The 20426-nt window shown below is 37.9% G+C and overlaps 1 protein-coding gene across 2 annotated transcripts in view; it reads left to right on the top strand.

Annotated features, from left to right (window-relative positions):
* The window catches only part of LOC128872516 (uncharacterized), a 219769-nt gene that overhangs the window by 156565 nt on the left and 42778 nt on the right, over positions 1-20426 (top strand). For both annotated transcript variants that reach the window (XM_054115301.1, XM_054115308.1), the window contains exon 3: positions 13981-14125. In XM_054115301.1, the coding sequence (XP_053971276.1) occupies positions 13981-14125 (145 nt within the window). The remainder of the gene's footprint in view (positions 1-13980; positions 14126-20426) is intronic.

The following is a 20426-nucleotide window of genomic DNA, read 5'->3' on the forward strand; positions in this document are numbered from 1 at the left end:
CAGGCCTTCAACTTCGGCTCTCGTCCCGATTCCGTCGCTTGTGCCCCCGTGTTCGTGCTTTCACATCATTCAACCTGCCGTTTCTGCCCAGCGTGTATCTAATCTTCAGCCATCTCTCGCTTGTGACCCGACTCTTCGCCGGTCCTCGTGTCCCGTTTGTCCTATGTCGTTTCAAATCTTCACCCTTTATCCGCGAGAGACCGGAATCATGGCGCCTGCCTATGCGAGAAACGACCTCGTTTCTATCTTCTCGCCTCGACTAGACGTTCCAGACGTCGCGAATGTTCATTAACCTTCCTTCAGTTGCGGTAGGAGAGACTCGGATCAACTTACGCTTTCACTATTTGCCACTGTAGATTTTAGCAATGTACCGACTACCATCCAAAGTATATCCTTATTTTTAAATATTTTAGTTAATTTACGCGGCGAGAGAGCTTCAAATATTTTTGAAAAACCTTTATGAAAAAACTTAATATATAAGAGTTATCGGAGTCGCTGATTCCAAATCTGAACTCAAAATTTAGATATTCAAAATGGCGGATCCAATATGGCGGACCAAAATATGAAAATCGATTCGATTTGTATGAAACTCAATATACAGGGGTTATCGGGGTCGCTGATTCCAAATCTGGACTCAGAATTTAGAAATTCAAAATGGCGGATACAACATAACGACACAAAATGCGAAAAATGACTGAATTTAGATGAAATTGGTATACAGGGGTTTTTGAGGTCGCTGATTCCAAATCTGAACTCAGAATTTAGAAATTCAAAATGGCGGATCCAATATGGCGGACCAAAATGCGAAAAATGACTGAATTTAGATGCAATTGGTATACAGGGGTTTTTGAGGTCGCTGATTCCAAATCTGAACTCAGAATTTAGAAATTCAAAATGGCAGATCCAATATGGCGGACCAAAATAAGAAAATTGATTCGATTTGTATGAAACTTAATATACAGGGGTTATCGGGGTCGCTGATTCCAAATCTGAACTCAGAATTTAGAAATTCAAAATGGCGGATACAACATAACGACACAAAATGCGAAAAATGACTGAAGGTTGGAAAATATTATTCAAAAAGAGGGTAATTCATTATAATGGAGATTAGATTAAGGTTTTAGAATGTTGCTAATTTATCGTAACAAAATGATGAGTAAATATTTTTTATTTAACCTTTAATTAATAACTTTTAGCAGAATTAATTTTTGTACCTAATACAGTGGGATGAGACACCTACCTTAATGACTTGAAAAATTACTTGCAAATTAATTGCTACATGAATAAACAGTTTCAAGAAAAAGTAATACGCTACATAAAAGTAATACGTAATGACTTGAAAAATTGCTTGCAAATTAATTGCTACATGAAAAAACAGTTTCAAGAAAAAGTAATACGCTGTATACGTAGCTTCAGAATGTAATTTGCTATACCATCGCAGTTTCTTCTACGAAATTTCTTCTAAATATGCACAGTACATGCACTTGAATGTTCAACCAGAAGTTCAGGCTCGTCCTAGTAGAAACTCAAAGTAGTTCTAAAGTTAATCCTGGCATCCGAAGTAAACCGCGTTTCTTATTTCTTCCCAAGAAATTGTACGAATTTGCGCAGAACACTGCCGCGTGCAACTTAACTTGCAAAAATGAAACCATATTCGAGTTGTTAAGAATTTTAACGTTTAACTACACTCGTGAAATTTCAGGAACCGTAATACACACATAAAGTGGCGCTCTCTTGCGGCACGCGGTAAACAAATCATAATTTAAACGCCATCAACATCATACCATGTTACCAATCAGATCTCCTAGGTAATTTTTCATCTCTTCATGGTATCTTATTCTATGAAATCTTATCCCTGGACCCATAGATAAAAGAAACTCAAAGAAGGGACGCAAATCTTTTTGAACTGTATAATAGTTTCTATAAATTGACATTTGTTTCAAGTATTCTAAGGGATCGGAAATCGCTCCAAGGAACGATAATGACGAAGGTGTTTTCAGACTCAGAGATTGAATGTGAAGAATCACCCGTATTACTAGAAGCTTTCGTGGAACGACCAGAAGTACTTGCAGCAAGAAACATCGAGGACCATTCAGAATATTGCTGGCGCAGTAACGTTTGCAATTAGACGTTACAGCGAGGCCAGCAATTGAAGAAACGATATCGTAGTTTGCGATAAAGCTGCTCGTAACGACGAGATCGCTATTCTGATTCCGAACGAAAATTTCCAACGAAAGTTTCGACTCCTCGGCGATGTCGAACAGCAGCTCTTGGCGTTTAGTGGCCACAAAAATGTTCCGGCTTTATCGGGTTCATTTCAGGGAAACGATAGACGTTACCACTTCAAGGTCTGCATCTAGCCATTGTTATCGAAGCAAGGCATAAATATGGGAAAGAATATCGAGCAAGCTCGAATAAACATTTTTATCGACGTTCTAACTCTTCAGCTTTGAAATTAGTTATAAAAGTGATTAGTTGTGTCGCGAGTTGAACGAAGCAAAACGAATTAACATTACACGTAATTGATTGTACGCTACGCAACAAAATTATTTATCAAAATTTTGCCGTTTCTCAAATGCGTATAACTCCGTCAATTTTCATTGTATCGAGACAACTTTTTACAAATTTCGTATCGTTCGTTAAAGTGTTAAGTTCATTGAATAATCGATAAACAATGGTAAAGCAATCTATTTAATATGTAACAGGGTGCACTTCATTAGCAGATGAGAATGACATTACTGTAATTAAAGGCATGCATCGAGGACTGTTCAGAGCCAAGGTATTAATTACGAAATTTTTCGACCTGCTTTCGCAGTTTCTCACTGGCAGCTTTCAATTTGAAAAATTAATTTTACGACGAAACCACTCACAGTGGCAGCTGTAAAGCGGGCCGTCGAATATGGAAAATTTAATTTGCTCGCGAAATACTCGAAAGATCCTTGTACGGCAGATTAAACCGCGGAAAGTCGTCAAAGGATGCTTCAAAGCGGTTAAAGGGGTTCGTGACATCTAGCTATCGCGTATGCAGCGTTTAATCTGCACCGAGTTACAGCTGAGTCGTGTTTCTGCTTACTTATGATGAAATCTGTTAATTTCACTAAGAATTATCGTCTTAGACAAACTTATTTAACAAGCGATGAATTAAACCGATGAGGAATGTTGGGCTTTTATGTATAAAGAGCTGTGCCCCGTGGTTTCATCCGCGTGGAGTACTATTCTTATTCTACATAATACATAGACGTATGAAAATATAGCAGCGTACACCGATAAATTAGCCAACCATCGCTTTTCGTCCGGGCTGATTTACAAATTTTGAGATTTCAAATTGAAAACTTATTTTTATCGAAATAAAACATAGCCTATGTCACTCGGGGATAGTGTAGCTTTCTACTACGGAAAAAATTTGTAAAATCGGTTCGGTAGTTCTGGAGATTAGCCGGAACAAACAGACAACAGACAAAAATTTTGCAAAAGCGTGTTTAGGGTTTAGCATGGTGCGAAAAGTCATATAAGAGTTTAAGAAAACCATTATTTCGAAATCACAGACAGACACTTCAATTTCATTTATATAGATTTAGTTGTATGCAATGCATTTCGGTAAGGTAATTGATTGATGCATAATTAATCAGAGTTTTTTTAAAAACAATACTTGACCAAAAATTTAGAATGAATACACTCAGACAATGTTAGAATGATTACTTCGTAGTATATTTGCGGTCTATCTTAAGAATTGCTTCCCATTTGCTTAACAGACGGTAGATTTCACGAGCAAAGAAGTGTTGGTGCTTCGAGACTATCAACGCTTTGATATCGACCACAAGTTCATCCATATCATATATCATCCTTTCGTTCTTTTCTACGACCGCCAGAAGGGCTTGGTCGTCCAAATCTAATGGTCAGCCTCTTCCTAGCTTATCCATCAATTTTTGTCGCAAGATTTAAAGCAAACCAAATCGCTCTCGACATTCACTATCGATTGTCCATTCTCTCACAAAGTTTTAGAGTATTTTCAAATAATCGATTTTACTTTTATTTTGGCAATCTTTCTATGGAATCACGTGAAAGAACACCATATTAATTTTTTTCTCGTAAAGACACATTTCTCTCTCTATATACTATACTATTTTATGTGAAAATCACCGACATGTTAAAATTGTTCCATTTATAAGTCGGTGTATAACGCGATAACAATTTTTCATTTCTTTGATTTTTCCGAAGGTATCACCCAATTAATTCGGATAATCGACGTTCTACTGTTCTTTCTTGGCCGAAACATTCATATAACGATATCATAGAAAATAAGTAACGAGTAATTGCTTTTATATGTAAAAAAACGTACATCTGTCTTTATACTTTTCCTTTCGAACAAATCGCAGCAAAAATCCCTTTTGACTTTGATTGATTTTTGATACTGGTTTCAAAGAAATTCAGCTTCACTTTCATGTATTCGTTACTATTTTCTTTCAGATAATGTTTCCGTGTAAATATAGTAACGTGCGGTGAAAATTGCAAAGCTCTTGGTAAATATTCATCGCGCGTAATAAAGGATTTACGTCGAGCAGTTCCAAGCAGCTCTACGGCAGCAAACATCATGGCGATGTCCAATTTTAACAGAGAGACCGTCATGTTGGCGTGACTTCAAGTTTTCTCTAGTAAAACTCTTATCTAAAGCACGTTCCGGAAATGGCCTATATTTTGCTGTTTCGTGCTCCGCATAAATTGTTTCATCCTCGTGAATATCCTTGAAATTCAGCGTTAAATGCTGCACTATCCTGCGACAGACGGTATTTCGAAACATATTGGCAGTAATGGAACTTTTATTTTCGTCGACACAATCAGACACGGAATGTAGAACGCAAAACTTGATCCGCTTACTGTGGATTAGAGAGTGATTATTCCATTTAACTCGATACTGTTCCTTTCGTTTTTTCTATTTATTAATCCGTTCAATTTAGTTTTTCAATTCTTCATTTCTACTCGTCGTTTTCTGAATAGAAAGCTTTGATACTATACGCGAACACACGCGTGTTTAATACACACCTCTGTAATATTCAAACTTAATTCTTTCAAATAAAGTTCCATTGTTTTTTGCCATTTGTTAAGAAATACGTATCATGTAACGAAAGTTTCAAGGAACATGTTGATTAATATACTTAATTGTTACGTAATGCAGTAGTTACAAAGAGGAATACGAGACCCATATATTTAACGTGACCAGAATATTAAAAATTCAGGGTCAACAAAGACTCTAATGCCTACCAAGTAACTTCACTGCCAACGCCGTTATGAATTGTAATTTTCGAATTAATTTCAGCTAGTCGGCATGTCGACTTCAAGTCCAAATTTTGTTTTCATCCTACGCTGTATAATCTATGTATAATCTACGTTAATATTAATCATTTATACCTTAAACGATCCTTGTGGTTCGTCACGGCATAAATGCAATAAACGTAACATTTGAAATTAATATATCCAATAATTAATTGAAGTATACATTCAACGAAATGAATCCTCTACATTTAGGTACAATTTCTGTGGTTTGTCACAACGTAATTGAATGTATCAGATACTTCCTGTAATTTGTCGAAACATAAATTAAAGCGCGTGTAATATGTTGAGAGAGTGTCAATGGATACAGTGGGCATTGCGTGTGTGTCTTTTGTTTTCTGTCTTCGCTTGCTCTGTAGAGCTTGCGTGTGTACGTGACCGCCGTAAGGCACGTTGTACCTTTGTAACTGAAATAAAACCTTTATAGTGTATTCATCTTGGGGCTGCAACCCATTGTCGGTCTGTTGTCATCATCTTGTCCTAGCTACTGATTTCTAACATAATATTTCAAATATATTTATTAAGATCGAGAACTAGGTAGCTCCTTAATCGAACTCAACAAAAATTCTTGATAACTTCACGTAATTTCTCATGAATTGTAGTTACCTTCGTTGAAAAAGCTCATTCATTTCGCGTATATTCCTCGTGTATCTATTTCTCGTAGTTGGTTCTCGTTCCATCCTGCAGCAGATGTTACGTTCACAAAGCACGCAATTAGTCACCGCACGAATTCATGGTTTCCCCAAGTTCTGATGTCACGAGGCGGCGAGAAGGGGGCAGGGGGGGCGGCGGGCAATTCGTCACCCCTTGATTCCCTGGTTCCCCGAAGATTTCGGATAGAGTTCGATAAGCGTGGCCGCGCGTGCTTAATGCTTCATTCTGTGTGATCGATGACTCGCGACGCGGTAGTCGACAGGTGCTGGAGCAATGACATGCGGCCCAATTGCGGCCACATTATTAAACCACCGGCCATCCACGAGCGCGGCCCTAATACGCCGAAATGTACAGTTTGTGCCCTGCAAATAGACCGTTTAGATCAAGTACAACGTGACTGCAACGCGGGTACCGTGCTACGCGACGATCGGTTTGCAATAATGCAATCGCAAATTGAGCTAACCTGCGTTCACCAACAGCGCCAGCAGCCGCGTTTAATCGCGTCGAATCGTGACGATGGTACAGCGGCCAATTGGAAATGCTTGCGCAGCGAATACCCTTGATTTCGATCGATCAGACGCTAACATTTTTCTGGCGAACTGCTGGGAAAGGGCGTTCGAGTCAATCAGGGAGCGGTGTCGTTGAAACGTTGCTCTGCTCTCGTTCTTTTTATATTTCATACGTAATTTCTACTCTCTGGGAGAACAAAGTCACATGTTCACTCGTTGACACAAATTTTCGTTTTAAGATTTCCTTATGAGGACGAATAAGGACCACGAAAAACGACTCAGTCGTTTCGTTTGCGATTACTTGGAAGTGTGGACTCGAAGCTTCAAATTCTAGCAAGCTTAATAAAACATTCCTGACCTCTTTTCCTAAGACTAAGTTTCTTTGCAACGTTACTTTAATATTAATTATAATTACAGACCAATTTCTGGACCTGCGTGTTATTAAGTTACTGGTACGTAATAATAAATAATAAAATTAAATAGCTAACATTCCCGATACAACATTCATGAATCCGAGACAATGCACGAATCGAAAACGATTTTTCATATAGACTCTTGGCGAATTGAAAAATATCGTTGATTCATTTGTATAGGGCTTTCGCGTTGAATCAGTTTTAAATTACTTTGGAGAGGATCCGCGCGAGGATCCGGGAACGCTTGAAACGGAATAAAACCTTCAGAATTGAAAGCTATAAATTCGAGATACGTACAGCTCCGGTTGCATATTTTCTGCGGGCAAACGGACAGCAATAATTTTAAGTTTTGTCGTGAACGCGTTTGTTACAGTCAACCGTACCAACGACGCAATTTGTAACGGGTTGGTAACGATACGAAAACGTCGTTACACGGTGTTTTCGCATCGTTTCGTGTGATTTGATGAACGAGGTGGACGATATAAACCTTCAGCTTCGTACCTATAATAACGTGGTTACAACGATGAAATTAAGCTTATCGATTTCGGGGAAATTTAATGCGCGTAATTTACAAGACCACCCGATAACCGTTTCCGGGATATCGAATGGAAAGTTTGAACGTGTTGTAAATCGATAATCGATATTCGTGTCGCACGGATTCTTCTAATCGTGGTGGTTACGGATGAAGTACAAATTTGTTTTCTTAGATATAACAAAATATTGTGTTGTCTGGAAAGTTCGTGTCTATTTTTGCTAGGTGGTACAGGTCTGACTACATCGGAATGGTTGAAAGCAAATAGCATGTATATGTACATCCCTTGAAAGGTGGAAAGGTTGTGGAACACAATGGTACGTGTGTAATTCAATAAATGTACAGGGTGTCCCAAAACTCGCGTAGGAGTCGGAAATGGCAGGTAGCTGAGACGATTCTGAACAACAATTTCCTCTGCAATAATGTCGGTGGGGGTTTCATTTTTGAATTATCAACGAAAAACACCGACCAATCACAGACATGGCCAAACGTGACAAACATGACCATTTTTGGGCATCCTCCTTTTAAATACCATTAATCTTTAATAAGCAACCCTGACAGACAGTTTCGTAATATCAGAGTAATAACCGTGTATTTACATCCTGGTCCATTTCACGGAACTTCGCAATAGTTGCACTAATATTGTAGCTCCCGGGCAGTCTGAATCAGAGATAGCGAGTGTTAATTACTTTCGTAATCAGCAACTGCTCTTAGGGTGGTGCTGGTGATGCTCTCGGTTAAAGAACATGTACATCCAATACTATCAAAACTCCACTCGTCAACTACTCGAGTCGCATAAATTTATATCAAGTAATTCAATTCATGTCATGAAATTCTATAACGATACTCTATGAGTATATGTATATTCCATATTTTTTCTTTAATAACCACATTTGTCTGTAGCTCATTAATTTGTTTCATATCTAGAGTTCCAGGGTCATTAGGCAGTAATCTCAGCTTACAATCTTCAAGAAATATTGTGTTTTTTAACTGAGTTGTAATTAGAATTTTTATGGAACTCTCTAGATTATTTCGTCGTGATATATCGCCTCGTATGTTTCCTACTTAAACATAAATTAAATTCTAGAAGTACATTACAAATGAAATTTGTTTTAAAGCTGAGAATTACTGTGGGAATGTACGAGCAATGGGAGCATTTCATTGGAAAGTCACAGAGGAGAATTAAACAAATGTAAAAATGTATTTTCCTCTGGTCGAAACTGTTTGCCGAAGTGCATTTGCAGAAGAGAATATTAAACCTTCGAAATCACTCGAAGCGATCAGTTATGTTAGGTTCACAATAAAGGAATATTAATTAGTTTGAGAATTATATCATGTTATTTACTTAATTTTTTGGTTTGTATTCGTCTCGCAAAATTTAGTGTAAAAATTATTACTTGAAAACAGATCAATCCTTAAACTGTCGATCGTATCTTCTCTTAGGCACTCACAAAATACAATTAATTAAATTATATATTATTGGGCGTCGAAATTAATTTTGCACTTTTCTAAAATAAACTCGTTATTTACTTTTAATCTTCTCTCAGTCACGTATTCCAAAAGAGTACATATACGTAGTTGAAGAGACAAAATGGCAAGCAAATATTTAAACAATAAATATTATATTAAACTACAATCATAAATGATCGATTTTAAAGCACAGAATTAATTTCTATACCGAACATATTGTTACCTAAAACATTTTATTTTGTTTATAAAGCATACCCGAATCTTTCGTTTGAATCATCCTCCATGCGAAAATCTAACATAGTAATTTACATATTTCAAATTAATTACAATATCCTCGATATCATTTTTCACTGTAAACTCATCCAGAAATTTCACCTGAAGTCCCTTGGAATAATTCTCAGGCTTAAGTGAACCGACATTACGTTACTTTACTAAAGAGCTTCTCAACCATAAATTTCTATAAGCAGCGTACATAACCCGCAACTTAAAAGAAAAAGAAAAAAAGAAAAGCTACTGGAAGAAGCATGTTCAGACAATGTTTCTCCATTTCCTTCCATTAGTGCATCTGATTCAGGTTCTACCTAGTTAGTTCCGAAGCTCTCGGCAGTTGCACCGCAAACCGTGCAACAGACAACAAAAGGAAAAATAAGAAGTGGGAAAAAAAAGTTGCGGACGATTTGTTAAAAGTTTTACGATCGCAACATACGTGGAACGTTTCGCCCGTTCGCACGATTATCTCTGCGCAACGCATTTTTTGTTCATGTCGTAGACATTCATCGCAGTCGTTGGAATTATTCGCTCGCGACACCGTGATCCTCGTTTTGCGATTAAATTTACGCTTAGCTCCCGATTAGAGGAAGACGGTAGAACGTAATTGCTCTTGCATTCAATATTAAACAGCGGAACAGAAACGCGTAAATCTTAGCGGTACTTTGAATCGTTGAATCGCGATATTAACCGTTGGGAAATACAGCCCTGTTGGACGATCACGATAATTTCGCTCTTGTGGCCAGTCGAAACATTCGAATATTTCAGTAGGAAGTCTTGGTGGTGCGAGAAATAACGGCCAAGGCTTTGCATGCAGTTTCAAAAACGGGCATTAATATTATTTTGAACGTTTCGACTCCTAAATTACAACCAGCTTTTATACGTTATGGATGTCATTTAACTCTTTTCTTCATTTAGAAATTGAATGGGATTATTTAAAGCGAATTTATAATAGAAAAAAAAATAGTTTCGAATCTATTTGTAAATATCACTTATGTTTCTGTATTTAATTTTTGTTGTATCAGAGGATATATTTTATCGATAGTTTCTTTAATGTCTTACAGGTAATAATAAAAAAAAGCAATTCAATTTTGTAATATTAATTTATTTTGTTATATCTTGTCAGGAGTGTAACGTAACGAGAATGTAAGTGATTCTCGGATGTTGGATATTTTTGCAAAAATTTTTCTATCTAAAACCCATCATTTTTCTGTGATGTTTAATATGCCACTCGAAGCTGTAACATTATGCGATTTAATATTACCAAATGTTAGCAAACACACAACTAGAATAAAGTTTAGCAACAAAACAGTTTATAGTAATACTTCACGATGTATATCAATTATTCGTCGAAGGTGATAATTGTCCACATATTTCTGAACAGGATTGTACGTATTAATACGAGATCTCCATCACTGTGTTAACACCGACATCTATCAACTAGGAAAAATTGCTTTCGTACAATCGTAATTAACAATCCTCAACTATAAATGAACTTTCGCAATGCTCGTTACGATAATCTTACAGAAGGTCTTAAAGCTCTCTGCTACACTGTAACTCGCAGGTGTGTCGAGGTAATTCGAACGGGTACCAGTGCCGTGCAGCAATTTCGCGTTGAAACACTCGTGGAAAATATAGAATGCATACGTGACGGCGAAGCACCGGCGATACTAACAGGAATTTTATCGGTGGGCAACGGTGAGAGGAATATTGCAATTATCCGCTATACGGAGCACAGTTAATATTTACTCGTATCCGGAAATTCGGAATCATCGACATGGCTGTGTAACGCGCAACGTTTTACGCGCGAGACAAAGCAACGATACGAGTCCAGGGTGCAACGTTACAGCCTTTTGTACAATTAACGCAACTCTGCGCGAATTTCTTGTCATCTTTGTTTCCCCGACTTTTTGGTACCACGCGTTTAAAAGCTGCGATATTCAAAGGAACGCGAATCGACGCTCGAACGCACCGAATGTATTTATTTCAGTGTTGATATTCGAGCCTTTGACAGATACGCGTAAATTCATATCGCTCAGATCGGATTCCAATTGTATGTTTAGCTGAAAGCATTCTCTGTGATCTATCGTTGGAACGTTTAGAAATTAACCCTTTGACCGCGGTTCGATTTTCGTTGGAAGTTCTACGGAAGCATACTGCTACCAGGGTCGCGCTCGTACTTTAAGCAGCCCGCCCAAGTCGATGAAATTTTTAAACTCGTCAAATCAATTTTTGTAAAAATAGAGAATGTCAAAACGAAACTTTTTTATCGTCCAATTTTTAAGGCAGAGAAATACCCAAAGCACGATACGCTGGCAGAAACGATAGCGTTTCGGGCACGATACGCCGGCAGTAACTCGCTAACGATATTCGTAGCAAGTGTCGCGCCCGCGGTTGTTTAGCATTCTCAAATTAAAATCACTTTATCAGGGAAAATCCGTTTCGCCGTGGTCAGTACGACACCGGGAAGTGCGCGCTTGAATTTTAACGTCGCGCGAAACCATTCCGAGCATACGCGTGCAGCGCTTCGGATTTTAATTATTTCGGTTTGCGCGACGGCGGGAGGCCGCCGCGTCGGTTGTTTCAGGTTGGAAACGATGGGGCATAATTAATTATAGATAATCCGTATTTAAGCGCTTACTCGCGCTAATTGGGGCAGAAAGAAGACAGTTATTGCGCGACGGGCGGCGCAATATTTCGTGATAACGAAGCCGCGGAACAACGGGCCGGAAGCAAACGAATCGAGAACGATCGATGACCGTCCCTAACGATCTTCCAGCCCCCTTTTTTCTACCCTTTTTCAATTCCAGCCTGCTTCCGAGTTTCCTCGTTAAGTCGTAAGATGCAACAAGTGTCGGGCGGATTACGTCTTGCGGCAAAACAAATGAGATCAACGTGCCAGGATAATTCTTCGATTCGTTAATTAAGTTGATGAAGGGCAGCTCTCGTTGGAACGTCTTCCGCGAAGTTAGCTAGTGTGGGTTTTTTATATATATATATACTGCAATAGTGTATTAAAGTAAGTGTAACAATACTTGACACGTTATGAATAACAAGACACACTGGCAAAAGTTAGTTAGCAAAATAATCTCTATATAGAGGTTCTACTTGCATTAACACTAAACGTACCGCCACTCTACATGTATTACCACATTCCTGTGAACTAAACGTCACAGTCGAAATGTGACTCGATTTTGATGAAAGATATGCGTAAGTTTCTAAGGTCTTTGATTACAGATCTGAATTCGAAATTAAAAAAAATTATACATATACGAAAGACGTAAAGACGTGTATCCAACATTTTCAACGTTCAAAAAATTGTTCGAATGTTACGTTGTGAAACACGTGTTGCTCTTTCATCTAAGTAAAAAAAATTGAATGTAAAAAAAGCGTTGTCACTTCGTTCTCTTTTCTAAACAGACTATCTAAATTTCGTTTTGTCTCGAACGCGATAAAACGTACCACTGCATATACACCACGTTTTTTTACGATGTAAAAAAAAAAAAGAGGGCAGACAAACATTTTTTCTCCACGGATCAATACTAGTATCGCGGAATTTGCAATGTTTTTATTGTGTACAGTTTGAATCATCGTGATAAAGTTTTTGTTGGTCTTTCTACGGTCTGTGTCCGTATGTTTGTGCACCGCATTCGTGTTTACTGATCGCTACAGTTTTTAATAATACGAGTGTTACTCAAATGTAAACCGGATTTTTTTTTTTACACGGCGTTATCGAGGATAGATGAAAATACAAACGGATTGTCTTGTTTCCCTACGTAGATTCGTTCAACAGAAATGCGTTTTCTTCATCGGATAGAAAGCTGTCTGTTTTCATTATAGAAAATAGAATTTAGCTGCCCTAGTAGTCATTTGTGGAGGTACAGTTAAACTTATGAATCGCTTTGAAGAGGAGGAGACTCTTTTCGACCATATTTAAAGATTTAAAACGAAAGATTTGAAAACGGAACAGCGCGCTGCAGCGGTTCAACTGTACTTGTACAATTATTTACTGGACCAGCCAACCGCTTTTTTCCCTAAGAGGATTAGGAAGTTTCCTGCCTGACGAAGAAAATGTATTTCTGTCGAAGAAAAGTACGCAGAAAAATAAGGCGCTACATTTTTATTCGTATCTGTCACCAATAAAGTTGTGTACAAAAATTCCTGTTTATATTTGAATGGCCCTCCTAGTATCTACTATATAGACAGTAAAATGAAACTACTCCAAGACTTTAATTCTTTCCACAAGGAAAGATTATGTAATTTTGCAATTTGGAGTTTGGTTAAAGCTGAAAGTTCGCTAGCATTTCGTGTTGGGCAATAATGTGCCTCCCAGCATTGCTTTAACTTAAGTTGAAATTTATGGCTGGAAACTGCGTACTTATCCTCTTACTTTGTAAAGCTTAGTATATGGAACGCTATAAGAAATTCTGTTCCGACGCGTTAAATATAGATTAGATTGTACGAGGCGCTTTACGAAATTCTGTTTGCATAAAATTTTCTTCAACTTTGTTTTATCTATTAAGGCCAGATTAAGCTCGATAGTATATTCCATGCTAGAAGTGGCGCGAACCTCGTGCCAGAAATTAATAAGAAAAAAATCAGCCACGTCCCGCGTGTCGTATGCAATTTTATTAAAAATGTTGACTAATATCTCATTGGCGAGCATTTACTGTTTACTGTTTAATAAAACTTTGAACTTGTTATACCTCTGTGGTACCATTCGGTAGTTTTTGGACCACGATGCAAGAAGATTCTCCTTGTTACATTCGCAACGCATCCAACGAATATCGTTTCTTTTGTTTTACAGGCGGACTTGTCCTGCAGGAACACGAAGCAGACCGTGGGCGCGATTTATACCCGCACGAACTTTGTGACACTGAAATACATCACCGACTCCTGGGGCACTAACGCAAACGGCTTCCGTCTCGTTATCACCGCAGTCAAGGATCCTAGTGAGTACTCTCGTCCTTGTGATAATTTCTCGGTTCTTTGTACCCTGCCCTCTATCTTATTCGCCGTTATCAGATTCACGGGAAAATTCTGACGTTAGTCCTGGCCGTTCCTCGGGTTGTTCCAAACGCTGTGCACATTTACATATATTCGCGTGCGAATATAGAGGGTGTTCACGCTATTACTTGGCAATGTTTTCTCTCCTGAATAGAAAGCATTACAAAAAAAAAAAAAAAAAAAAAAAAGTGAAAGAAGACAGAGTCGCTGTCTATCGAATAAGAGCGTGGACAAGATATTTCAGAAAAAAACTTATACTTTTGTAAAAACTTGTATGCATAGCATGAGTACGTTCAAAAAAATTAATACGCACTTTTTTGATAATGAACCCAATCCCATCTGTTAGTATATGTACATAGAAAGAGAGAGAGAGAGAGAGAGAGAGAGAGATTAAAATTTGTCTACAAATGAAAAGTAGCTGACGATAATGCAAGCGTTTTATATTCTAATTGTACATATAAAGTTAGTTGGTGATTATAATGCTTATTTCTTTGAAAGTGTCAAATGTATATAACTAATCTTTCTCGAGCGTGCACTTTGGAATATTCGCAAAAATTGCAATGCAAATGAGTCGGAATGGAGAGTTTAATTTCGAGAGACTTTCTGGAAGAAAATGAAACGTCTGTTCTTTCTTTCCTCGATTCGCAAGAAGTTCTCTTTAAAGTATTTTCTGCTTGAGTTGGTTGTGTTTAATGAAGCGGTTCGTGCACTGTGATTAAAAAAGAATAAAGTCACGAATATTAATCTCAAGTATCTCTACTTTATAGGAAATGTTATCGATTTAGTCAGTTTTGTACTTTTTTCTTTATTAGGCGCAATAAAAAAAAAAGAGGAAGAGCAATAAGCATCTAGATTAGAAAATAGTATATTGAAATGATTCAATTTCACATTTCGACGTAACTTTCCAATCGTTATTCTTTATTTATAGGTTATAATTACTCTTTTCTACCCACTACAACTGTTACTGTTATAATTACTATTCACCTACTGCTACACTTATGCTCATAAATTACAATAAGTTACACAAATTTGTAAACGAATATCAAAGTATCGAGAAAAATGAAAGCTTATCACTGGATATTATCAAGAGAATTCGTGCAAAAAAAAAACCATAGATCGTCCTAGAAGAAGAAATATTTAAATTCTACATGAATCATCAAATGCGAAGTCTCGGTTTCAACGAATTGAATTATCTTTGGATTTGGTGCAATATTTAAATAAAAGCATAAGAAGAGGCCAATACCGATCACCTCATCTCATACGCAGTCCGTAGTCAGCATATCTCTCATCCCTTGCGCCAGACAGATTCTCCCTTACCTGGAATGAGCGAAACAATGAACACAGTTAAGCGTAACAGTAATAAACGCAACAGTAAAGTAACGACGTCTCCTATCTTCGAATTACCGGTTCTCGTTATTTTCCGGGAGCAGTTTCAATGCTTCCGGTAATTTTAAATTAACAGCGACGCCACCGTGGAAGATAATACTGTCATCCGTCCGTGTAAAATTTGCTTCTCTCCTCGTTTTCGCGTGGAAACGGTAAGATCGCCGTCCAGGAAATCCCGGTGAAATTGTGACGCTGAAACTCGCTATAAATTAAACGCGACGTTTCACTTCCAACTCGAATTTTCCTTCCAGCGGTTGAAAGGTGCAGCCTCGAAACGAGAACTCCGAGCACCGCTGTCTGGCCAACGGATTTGCCTCCTCGTTCCTATTTTTCCGCGCCCCTACCGCTCCTCTGTCTCGCTGATATTCATTTCCGTCAACTACCAACCTATTAATAAAGTCCTTTATTCCATCGGTGTTTCGGTTTACCATTAACAACAACTCTTATCGGAGTTTCGCTCGAGTAAGTTTGCCAGCCGTGAACGAACCACGGCGCCAATTGACAAACAGCGAGAAACGTTTGCGGGTTTTGTTCGTCAACCGTATCAGAGGCAGAAAAACCAATCAGCAACAGTGATAAGTGAAATGGTCGATGGGAACATCTACGTGTATTTACTCCGTTCATTCGCATAGATATTTTTGTAACTTGATAAATTTACGCAAGATGTAAGTTGTTTATACGAATGAACCCTCGAGATTCTTAAATAAAATTAATTTATTGATTGAGACAGTATAGCTGAATGTAACTATTTTAAGCACAACAGTTTTTAACAGTTTAGTACGTATGGTTAACGGAGGCTATTAACACTACATCTTTATAGTTAGAGAGGAAGATGCAAATCAGTTTACCGATATAATTGGTATACAGGGTCTACCTGTCAAGTTATGCCACCATTTTTTCGGTACTTCCGATAGTGCAATTAGAAAATGTTTTAGCCAAACTTTATCAGTTCTTGGTGAGCTACATGTTCACATATTTTTATATCTGAAACTATTTATATTTTATATTTCTCTTTGTATTCTATATTTCCGTAACTATTTTTATTTATTAAATACCAATATTTATATATAAATTATTTAACATATATAACGAATGTGAACCCTTTGTTTTGCTTGCTGTTAGTAACAAAAGAGAACTTCTTTTATGTCAAGAAATCGTTATTAATTTAATGTTTAAATCGATGATTATAATATTTTCACACTGTGTGTCAAAACGGTGTCCATGTAAAAAAAACAAATAATCGTAGACCGAAAAGCAAAGAAGTTGGATTAATGCTTCGCTATTCTAGTAATTACGATAGCAAATATAGAGCCAAAGCATAATAGTGCATTTGTTCTATCACGATAAGTACACAGTGCTAATTGCACTCCCCTTTCGACGTTTAGCACACGTTCGTGAGAATCACGTGCATTCAGAAGTGGAAGTTTTAACAGGACAAACTTTTTGACGAACGAAATTAGAGACGATGAAATTTAAATGGCAATTAGTGATCGATATGGAAATAGCAAAACACTATCTTGTTCTGTATAATGCTATGCTTTGGACGGATATCGGTGCGCGATTCGAGAAATTCCAAACTGTTCGGGATCACGGAAGCTTCTTGCCCAGACATGGCTGGACGTATTTCAATGCGATCAAGGAATTGTTGTAGCCAATAGTAACGCGATTCAACGTGAGACGTTTTGCTGGTCCGATCGTGACGGAAATCTTGATTGTATATTTTTCGTTCAAGCTTAAGTGATTTTTGATCGATCCTTTGACTGCGAAGGGCGTATATATATATATATACGCCTTCGAGAAATGGGCTTAGAGAAATGCTTACGTTCGTTAAATCAATTTAGAAAAAAAATATTCGCTTATAGGGGATAATGAGACAAAACTTCTCTTATTTTTACAGTTTATTCATAGGGCATTTAGATTCGAAAATAAAAATTCGAATGTTAGAAGTTCGTTGAAAAAATTGAATTTCAGAAAAACGACCCAAGTTATCAATTTTTATCTCTGAAACTGAACGTCGTACGAGTAAACTGTAAATATAAAAAAGTTTCTGGCTCGTTATTACACACGGTGGTCACGAAAATACACCACGAATCTCACGCGTTATTTTGCGCGAATGGGTTGATTTCGTTTCACAATTCCTAGAAAGACCGCTTGTACGCGTACGCTAATGATATAAACAGGCTAACTACGTCCGTATTATCCCGAGATAAAGACTCGACAAGGAATTCGCGAAGTCGCGTGGCATTCCTCCAATTCCAAAGGTTTGCACATTACAATAATCCCAGGGAATTTCGATGCCTGTTTCCGTATCCGTGCGCTCGGACGAGAATAAAGCTTTCAAGTGTCCGCGCCGCAAGGCAAAAGATCGATGTCGAGCTTCTTGTTCTCTTCCTTTCGCGTCTGAACGACGCGCCGAGAGCGCAAGAGAGTGCAAAAATGGCGCGAGCGCGTGATATTGAAAGGAGGGAAACGAATGTCCCGGACGGCGCATCAGAATCGATACGCGACGTCCTGGCAGAAGCGGAGAAGATTGAAAGTGCGTCCAAGGATTGAATCCGTCGAGTCAGAGAAGCTGGAAGAAGGCGGGGGCGGGTGGGGGGGGGGGGAGCCAAGAGGAGAGAAAGGTGATCGCGAAGACAGAGGAGAGATGCGGAGCAGAGATGCGAGGACCAAAAGCGGAGAGATGCAGGGACTCGAAGGAACTCGTGCGCGATGGCGCATGAATCGTTCTCTCGATTCGAGTCGCGAGAAAACTGAGATTAAGATTTGTCGTTTGTCTTCCGCGCCGATAGCGCCAATTTATCGAACGTGTCGCTGCATCCCGTCGCGTCACGTCGTTTCGCGTTAGCAACGATAGCAACGCACGGTGAACTTTCGAAGAGATGTTTCCGTGATCGATGTCGCCGTTTTAACGTTTATCGTCGCGGCCGAATCTTGGGGGGAGATGTGACTCTCGATGCTGTGCTTACCGTGGAATTATAGTGGACAGAGGGAGACTTTGGAAGATGCTCGCAATTTATTTTTACATTTTTGACAATAGCGAGTAAATGGAGAATTTGTTTAACAATGTTACGTCTGAATATTTTCGGAGATACGAGTCGTATTATGAAACAAATTACGTATTAAATAAAAGTCGTATGCTTTAGGTGGCACACTTTTGCTATAGTTGACTCAACTTACTCATATTTAAACTCATGTGGATTGATTTGAAAAACAGTTGGCGGCTTTAAAACCTCGTCGATTAATTAATTAAGGAAAATATACGGGGTCTAAAAGTGTTAAATTTAAGATGGCATTACGAATTGACTGGAAATAATCCGAAGACAAGTAAACTAGTAATAATTACGAAGTACTATAAATTTGCAAAGAAAGTTATAAAATATCAAGCTGTAAGTTGAGATTTAATTTCAGAAGACGATTGTATTTCTAATGAATATCATTGAAAATATCCAGTTATGACTCCGCTTTGTAAAGTCCTTTCATTCTCTCGCAAACGAATCTTTAATACTGCGAAATACACACCGTTTTCCCATTCGATATCAAATATTCAAAAATGAATATATCCCCCCAAAAAATGGTTGTGAATCATATTTCAAAAAAATAGCGACACAGAGAGGTCTGCAAAAATGTAAAATTCCCAGCAGTTATAGTTCCAAAAGCTGGCAAGCGAGCTTCGAGTCAAACTCGCGAGCAAACAGTAACCAAAGTTTACCGATATTCCCGGAGCTATGCTTCATTTGCATGCAAAATGGAATAAAATTAACGACGCGATGTAATTTTCAGGGGAGAGTGGTTGATAACTCATCGCGAGTGAAGTTTTCCATTGCGGTGGGCTTTAATTTAGGTTTAAATTTCGGTTACCATGTACACTCGTAATGGCTGATTCAATAAGACCGAGAAGTTCAGCTTTGGTTCGACGTCGTACGAATTACCTCTTTATGCAGTGTTTCGTGTACATCGAATGCAAAGCTTTTCATGAAAAGTAGTTGATCGATTCTCATTGCTTAACACGTCGAACGCCTGTAATAAATAAACATTAAGTAAATCTGAAATAAATTTTCAGTAATTTCTTAAAATAATGTAAAATTTTCGGTTTTATATCATATTTTGCACTGTCAGTCACCGGCGACTGTCGCGGCTTGAACGAAAAGTTAGTGTCAGTCATCGGTGACCAACGCCTAGACGGAAAATTAAGTGTCAGTCGTCGATAACTGACATGACACTGAACTTATTAAAGGGTCTCTCTACTACGAAAACAGGTTAAAAAAAATCAAAATTTGTTTGCATTTTTTGATAGCAAAATATCAAATTGAAATGAAATTCCAAAATGATTTAGTTGAAACTAGAAAACTGTCGAAGTTATAGGGCTTGAAATGGAGCACAGGTAGAAATAAAAGTGCGTTTACTGAATACATGCATTTTTCAAGCTCGCAAATGCTCAAAAATGCATTTGACATCTCGAGAATCAATAAACCGGTTTACTTAAAAATTGACACCTACAGTCAGTGTAACAAGTATTCGTACATCAAGCAATTTAAAATAAATGGTTCCTGTACGAATACTTATTATACTGGCTGTACATTAGTAGACGGCGGATGTTGATGCATTTATGGCAAGTGAAAGTATGGAGAAATGTATGAGGACATGCATGAACGCTAAAATATATATGATATAAACAATAAGACATTTGTTACTCTGTTACTTTGTTTAGACGATAAGACATTCTTTCATTTAACTCTCAGTTATACGTGTTTCGTTTCTTTACAACAAACGAACACGTTTGAAATTCGTTTGTAAGTCGAACGGAACCGAAACGGAAATTTAGCAGTTAATGGGTTAACTGGAAGTGAGAGATTATAA

This window comes from Hylaeus volcanicus, chromosome 1, assembly GCF_026283585.1.
Source record: "Hylaeus volcanicus isolate JK05 chromosome 1, UHH_iyHylVolc1.0_haploid, whole genome shotgun sequence".
NCBI classification, from domain to species: Eukaryota; Metazoa; Arthropoda; class Insecta; order Hymenoptera; family Colletidae; genus Hylaeus; species Hylaeus volcanicus.